General features: G+C 45.7%; 1 protein-coding gene; it reads left to right on the top strand.

The window, feature by feature from the left end:
* Positions 1 to 3,300: 3,300 nt before the first annotated feature.
* On the top strand, positions 3,301 to 4,887 carry CHC_T00007623001 (hypothetical protein). XM_005711852.1 is given in 2 exon segments: positions 3,301 to 4,188; positions 4,189 to 4,887. 1 exon segment carries the CDS (start codon positions 3,301 to 3,303, stop codon positions 4,186 to 4,188), a length of 888 nt encoding a protein of 295 aa, XP_005711909.1. The 3' UTR covers positions 4,189 to 4,887.
* The last annotated feature ends 3,327 nt before the right edge of the window (positions 4,888 to 8,214 follow it).

Raw genomic sequence — 8,214 nt, 5'->3', positions numbered from 1 at the left:
GCTGGTGGCTTGATGGACCTGATTTCTGACGGCCCTGAAGAAGATATCCACGCGATAACCAAGACCACGCTCAATAGAACCGTACAGAGGACTGCATGACACCATTTGAGAACTCAGCCCGAGTATGAGAGTCAGCGACGGTATTCACTGCATCTTTTCATACAGCGGAGTCTCTTTACGCCCAAATTCTCAGATTTACAGGCGCTGTGTCAACATCTAACAAATGAATACCTCATATAATTTCAATCTTCTTTGCAAATGGCTAAAAAAGGAAAACATAGCACATTATGTCTGTAACAGTAGCTAGATGTCTCCAAATTACAGTGATTTGGGTCCACAGAGACTGATGGTACTTCATTAGTTCTATTTAAAAGACCAATGACAGAACTTCAATACTTCGAGAGACAGGGTGCGGACGACATGTTCTGACGAGAAAAAAGGTATTTAAGTTCCAATTCCTTCCCTTTCCACCAAATATTATGAAACATTCTCTCAGACAGGCAGTCACAGGAGATCTTTTCAAGATGATACCCTACTGAACCATATGTTCGAGCTGGGGGCGTGATCTATTGGTGTCAACATTTCCGTGTTAGACGTTCACATCTTGGAATCTTGAAGGCTGTATGAATTTTCAAAACAAGATGGATGCCAGATGCCCCAGAATTAGATCGATTGAGATATATCTGGCCCTTAAATTGTGAAAAATGTTACAGTGTATTACTCCATAAACAGAAATCACACAGTTTCTTTCGAAAAGAAAATATGGACTTTTGGAGTAGAAAAGTACTCACTTGTCTCACACCCCTCGCAAGAGCAACCCGACACCTAGAGACGACATCTTGTTTGTCGTTCATCTAGATGCCATATTTTTCAAAGGTGAAACAAAATCAAAGTTCATTTCTTCCACTTGCAAGTTGCAAGTTTGCAAGGTATAATAATACTTATCCCTCTATCTGACTAAGGATAACATTTTGGAGGACCACGCAGATTACGATCACCTTTTCACTCACGATAGTCAATGTATCAATGTGAACTGGCTTTCAGGATGCTTCTACCCTTTTACACTTCTGTAATTGGTCCGATGTAGAGACAATTAGCCAAAACCCCACTTTTCATATAGGTCTTTCATGCATTTGGAGACGCGCTTGGATGACCTGCAGTCGTTTCGAGATTCCCCTTTAGTAGGGTTTGACCGCATTCAAATTCGTGCTCAAGAGGCGCCATAATGCGTTCTGGGCAGCAAGTCACAAGCAAAAATCGCACAGATGTTCACGTTCCTTCTCAGCCAGCACAATGTTTTGCGAGGAGTCGAATCTGGACATCTGAGACTTAGAGATCCCTTACGACCACTGATCGTGCTTATAAGTTAGACACTAGCGGTTTATATGTATATGGATGTTTAAAGTACTGCTTGGTCAAATTTGTGCTCCTTTTTATCAACAGTTGCGCAATTTCCAATTTGTAGTTAAGCTTCACTACAGAACCCTTGACCTCATATGAGGCAAATTGCCGGTCGTTTAGACACTAGAGGGAGCACCATGTTTAGAAAAAGTAGAGCTGTCCTCATATGAAGACAAGCCCTGGTCAGATAGACACTATAGCAATGAATTAAAAACAACTGTGTCGACTATTCGGAATGTACTCTAGCGATAGTGCAAGTTTGAAGTCAGTGACACTGGGGTGTGTCAGTAAGCTGAACCCGTTGTCTTTATATTTTCGTTACTGTCCCTTTGTCACACTACATTGTGTTGGTTACTACGTTACCACTTGCCGTAATCTTCGCCCTCTTTCTTTCCGCTACGTGGACACGTTGGCAGTGTTGGAACCTACCTCAAGTGCAAACACAGGATCGTAGAACGACGTATAATTGATTCGAGTCTCTGTCGCCGTCGCAGCGTACGGGGCGCTTTATCAAGACGCGAATATAACCGTGCCCTTCGTCCTCTTCCGTGGCAGCGAAAGATGGATGTCCTGGAAAACGTGACTACGGTAGTCAGCACTGATTGAAAAAAAAAGGTTGAAGCGCCTATATCGCAAGGACGCATTTATGCCTCTCGAGACCTGATCTGCTTCCTGGCTCATCCGTGTCATATTGATATACTGAACTGTACAGCGCTTTCATAAATGATTGTCAATATACGCATGGTCATCAGGAATTAAGAGGTGAAAATGGAACAAAGTCCTTCTTGGCCCAGCCAATGCCAACTTTCTGTAGTGTTTTTTAAGAACTGGATTTTTATTTTCTTTGCATATCCGCGGAGGCTCGTCCAATTGATTGGTGGGTCAGTTAATGCTCCTTGTTTTGGTGATGCGCAGGTTGTGTTCATGTGATGGGAAGAGAAGAGCGAATGGGACATTTCATTCTCCCTCACTGAATAAATTTATAATCTTGTGTGGCGGCTGATTGCATTTTACTCACCTTCTGTCGAAAATTATAATCTAGCCCACAATAACCGAGAAGAATTTCTTTCCAATACAACTCTACCACAGCAAAGAGATCCTGGTTGTTGTCCACCCATGTTACAATTATTCAACTAATGCACAGTGCAGTCTATAGCAATAGCATAGATCCAGTTCGGGGTGGAACGGCATCTGCAAGCATGACAATATATACTCGGAACCCTCGGGACATCGCGAGTTTAGTATGCTACGATAGTCGCGAACACAAGTTGTGTGTGCAGGGTATTTAAGATAAGCTCCATTATGACAACTCCTGAGACACCCACCGGGACATAGGCTGGAACCGGCATGTATGACAACTGTGAAGGCAGCGCCCCTGATTATTGTTATTCCCGTTGAGATGGTATATCGGCGGTATTTAATTTATCTCTACGATGTTCACTGAAGGGGGATTGGAACTGGCAAGCTTGACTTACTGTACCCAAGGGTACTGTATGTTTATACTTTTTATAACGTGTCCCCGTATTCGGAGTTGACTCTACTTCTGACTCCAATTATGCATTGCTTGCCCTTTGTCGCAGCTTGAGGGCACGTATCACAGCAGTGCCAGTGAAAGCATGAATTCTTCGAGACAGTCTGCTTCTCCAGAAGTACTATCAGGCCACGTTTTTGATGAAGCATAGGAATTGAGAAAATGAGCCGCAAGTTGTTCCAAAGCCACAGCTTTATTTCATGGGGAAAGTTCTGGAAATCTGCCAATTAGTGCCACTCCTCTCTCTACCTTCCCTTTTCAAATCCTATGTGCGCCTCGACGAGCCCTCGAGAACCGTAAGCATTTCACTGCCGTGACAAACACACATATGGCAAGCATGAACACACGTTTGTTTCATCCACCCAGAGATGCCAAAATGCTTCCACCGTTTTACTATTTTTGATCGCTACGATAGCGACAACGAACGCTCATCTGCACTCAAAGTCCCGCATATTTCAACCTCAAACCCTTACCAACAACCCCCTTCCCCTTCGACAGGCCCCTTTCGTCAGCACACACATAGGACAACATCCTCAGCAATGTCAGGCGCCGACTCTTCGTACTCTAGGGATGTCGTCATGCATAGTCAAAGAGGTGCACCCCTTCGCAACCAAGACCTCCGTCTCAGAAAGCAGCCAGCTGAGCCTATGCATCCTGACCATAATGTGGCTCTCGTTGATAGCAGACGTCTCGCATCAGCGCAACACCGCGCAGGTGCTACTCAGAAAGGAGGCCGCTCTTCTGGCTCCAGAAAGTGCAATAACTGTGGCGTCTCCCAGACACGACAGTGGGTTCGAGGCGAAGATCAAGTCTGGTTGTGTCACAGCTGCGGACAGTTTTGGAGAAAAAACGGGTATTCTAGACCAGAAGAACTATGGAACCGTCCGATGTTCCGAAGGTCTTCCAGAAAGAGAAGAGTCAATACCCCATCTCAAGATCAAGAGAAGAAGTCAAAGCCAGCGAAAGGTGCTCGCGAAGCGTCTTCCAGTTACATGAATGGGAAGAAAATGGTGGAGTGTGGAGAACGACTGCCACCGATTCAAAAGTCGAAGAACTCTTCCCCAGACAGTAGATATGACCCTGTGAATGATCACAGTTCCGCAAACCTCCGACTGGATGGAGGCCACCGCTTGCACACATCGAGAAAGACCGGGGGCGGTGCACCAATCTCTAACATGATTCATGTGGAACCTATGCTTCCGCCAGTCTCCCAGCTGCTCAAGAAGAATTCTGCTCCAAAGGAGAGACGACAGTAAGACCTCTGCACTTGACAGAGTTCTTATGGTCATGGTCTATCCGCATTGGGAACCCTCAAATGGTGATCAAAATTGTCTGCATGTCCAACAGAACGGCAGTGAAGTCACGGACAGGAAGAGAAGTAAGTGTTACTGAGCTTAGCCAGAGCCCGTCAGGTTATGCATGTGATTTAGAGTGAAGCGACCAATGACGCAACAACTCTTTCCGAGCACAAAAGATTCAGGACACGACAGCTATGGTGTTCAACTGTATCGTAAAACCTACAACATTTGGGAAGTATTTTATTTGAGCCGTAGTCTGGGGCAGTGAGGACATGGCAGGAACCACCAGGCCAGGATGACATGGCCTACGTTCTACGTCCAGTGTTTCTGACGAATTTTCATGATGTTATCGCTGTAGTGCTTAAAGCATGGCAGTTAGTTTCCGAAGAAGCGCGGCATGGCGGGGCGTCCGTAGCTTTTTAAGGAAGGTTTTAGTTTCGTGTACTTTCGCGGATTCATTTCCGCACTTGGCGGTACAAAGGGAACGCTTCATTGCGTTGCGTAGATCTTCTCATGCGGAAGGGTGTACGCAGTACTAACACTCAAGCTCAATTCTGAAAGCATGTAGATAGAAGTCTGGTAAACAAGCCCATCATTTACACATGCCACCACGTCTGAGGGAAGAAATGTGTGAAGACAGTCGTAACATTATACAGTGGACCTGGTCTATAGGTATGTTATGAAAGCCATATCACACCTGTAGGAACTCGACTTGAGTTTCATTCGAGTGACGACAAGTTGTGGTGGAAATTGGTAGAACAAATAACAGGCATGAGAAAAGAGGGAGAATAAGTTGCCGCAACAAGTCGGGGCTTTGTTAAAGAGCCGTTGGGTTGTGCTATTCAAGTCAGGATCTTGCTGGACAGGTTGTTGAAGGGCAGTATTCAAGACGTGATCTTCCGATAAGTGAGTGCAGCAAGCTCGTGACGAAAGCCCTCATAGGATGGCATTGTTCTAGCTCGCACAATGGAAGCGATCAAACAAGAGTGTATGGAGGCTTTCGATATGAGCCGCGATTGCTATTGTGCTTTCCCCGTGATGACCTGATAAGAATACAGTCCTGGTGCGCAGAGAAGCGTCCGTCAGAAAGTTTCGAAACGGGGCGCGCCAATGGGTAAAGCCTTGAGAGGTACTGTATGTAGTTTCCGTGGGCCCATCACGCCAGTCTCCTTTGCAACGAGCCACAAGGCGGAGGCACGACTGTGGCCTCGCTTGACAGATACAAGGGGTGTCGCAGGATGCAGCAGTTCCGGAAACAGGAGAGATGTACAGCGAATCTTGCAAAGGATCTCCCGCCCAGAATGGTGAAGTCCCGAACTGTACTGTAGTGTGCACGATTGGGGTACGCTTGGTCATGTGTCGCGAGGGTAAGGATCTCGACAGAAGTGAAGCAAGTTGTAAAGTATATTCCCCGTTGTATCGAAAATTACCTTATCGTACCTTTTGAGGCTTAGATACCCGTTGTGCGCGTTGTGGAGGTCAGCCGCGATGCAACAGAAGGTCACATCGCCTTTGATGATGTCATTAGCCCGGCTCTCGAGTGTGAATTATGTTCAAATGAAGCCTAGACGTAGCCAGAGCCATCATTGAAAGTGGGGGTTGAAGCTGATTCGGGGTAGCTTGCACGGGTGATAGACAATCTTGCCATTTACAATGCGAGGCCTTCCATCCCACAATGTGAATCAAATCAACGAAATGATTGATCAGCGGATCACTGACATCGGCACTTTATCATATCTACTCTCTACCCTCTCGCGCCCTCAACACCCTTCGCTACCATCATTGCACCGACCGTTCCCATTCCTGTGCTTATCCCTCGACCGATGCTGAGCTATTCGTACGGTTAGCAAGTGCAGTACGGTGTGTGCCTGTCGCGATTTCTGTCGGATTGTCTGTCGGAGACCGGCAGTTCCCCAACCGGCCTCACATACCAATGTTTTTGTCGCTACGTAACTTTACAAGCCCGCCAGCGCCATGTTCGTTCTCCAATGACAATTTTCCCGAGAAAAGATCACCTCGGTCTATAACCCCTCACTACTGTATTGAGATCATGAACGCGGTCGCCCTTCCGGACGCTGCTTAGCTTCTTGCCTTGAATGGAAACATACAAGCAAGCTTTACCACTTAGTCCAACATTGCTGAACTGAGTCTTTCAAGACTCAAGTCTTGGGATTTCGTGCCCGATTCTTCGAGGGTGACAACCACTGTAAAGTATTTTCTGTACTACGACCGGCGACCGGACCTCAGGGCGCAGATACAAGGTCCTGCGGAGCGTCCCCATCCGGGTTGAATCATGTTGGTCATGTTAAATCAGCAAGTTCCTTGTTGTGGACTCTGTAGTGCACAAGGGCTTTTAAAACCCAATTCTTTCTATATTCGTCGTCCATCCAGAGGACAAACTGCCGCTGTTGTCAGGATTATATAGCCCTTCTCCTCAGAATATGGAATGCGGGACACATGCTGAATTATTTTTCGATATGCAAATTGTGTAGCGGCCGAATAGTCAGACTCATGTTTCTTGGAAAACACTCTCAAGATATGCACGAGAGCAATCAAAATTCTGCAGAAGATGCCAGTAATTCTATTGCTGACCACGCGCAAGTCATTGTAAACCAAACAACTACAGCACTGTACCCTTGGTGCTACACGCAATAGAGGTCAAATACAATATTCGTTATCTCGCACAAATACAATATGTTTATTCATCAAAGACACCCTGTACAATAATGTATGTACATACAGTATGATAAATATAATGTGACATTGAAAAATTGCCTTCTTCGGAAGTTCCTGGCTTCTAGTCTATCAATATTGAAGTTTTTCACGATCCATGGCGCTCCAAGAAAATACCTTTTTCTATTATAGAGGTTCTTCGTATGCCTTCGGCATACGTGGCTGCCAAGCGAGAGTGCGAGGAAAGATAAGTCACTCTACAGTACCAAGGACGAACGACGTTCTGTACTGCAGTGTATAGAAGTCATGGTTGTGAGACCCGCATATCACAGACCTGGCTGCCATACCATCAGGACTGCTCCACTTTAACCATTTAATGATCTGTCAAGGAACTACATCTGATGGCGCATATGGGTGTAGTGCTACATTTTACAGTGAATTATTCTTTAGGTATCCCTTCACATACTCCCGGAATATGCATCTAGGTCTTCTAGAAACAGCAGCCCGCACCTGCAGAAAGCACTTCTCAAAACCGTCCTGAAGACACACTGAAAACTTTTCGTCGTGCTTCATGAGGATTCGATTCATTTGATCCTAGGATCTTGAGATCAAGCACCTGAGCTCATCGGATGCAGTGACAAGGGCGACTGTTTGATTCGTGATCAATAAATAGAGCTTGCTCAACCTCGTGTTCTACATAAACTGAGTGGAGGGCCCATTTCCTGATGCAAAGAAAGATGTAGGATACTGTAAGAAAACTCATGAAACGGCATGATTGACTCGTCTAAACATGAATCTCCGTGGATCGGTCATTGTGGTATACAATCTGCATCTACCGCTATATAATTATTCCCTCAGACTGACCCCTCACTGGAGCATATGTTACGGAGAACCAGAACATTGCTTTTCTATTTGATATGAAGACTTTTCTGCTTGTGGAGACTTTCTCTACAGTGTAGTGGATGTTCTTTATGAAGCGCGAGAGATTTTTCGCTGCAGCATTGCCTCACACGGATTAAGAATCAATTTGGAAAGGCAGGGATGGAGTCCGCATAGACCCCTCAACGCATAATGATGTAACTTACTCTGACTGCAGAACCATGAGTTGCATGCACATTGAGGGCCAGTCCTAACAGGCGCTTTTCTTTTCTTTTGTTTTCCTTCAGCCAGTTGCGGTCACGCTATTGGCCGGATCATTTCATTAAATTAATCGCACGCCACAACGAATGCTACACAGAACCTCTGTAATGCTTGGTAATTCTGCGAACTGGTCGAAATCCATTGGCTAAAGGAAGTACCAATCCACACCCA

This window comes from Chondrus crispus, genomic scaffold (assembly GCF_000350225.1).
Source record: "Chondrus crispus Stackhouse genomic scaffold, scaffold_8, whole genome shotgun sequence".
Taxonomy (NCBI): Eukaryota; Rhodophyta; class Florideophyceae; order Gigartinales; family Gigartinaceae; genus Chondrus; species Chondrus crispus.
This window is presented reverse-complemented; position numbering and strand designations above follow the sequence as displayed.

What these genes read in the sequence shown, in the direction of transcription:
- CHC_T00007623001 (XM_005711852.1), top strand. Translation starts at nt 3,301, where the DNA reads ATGCCAAAATGCTTCCACCGTTTTACTATTTTTGATCGCTACGATAGC.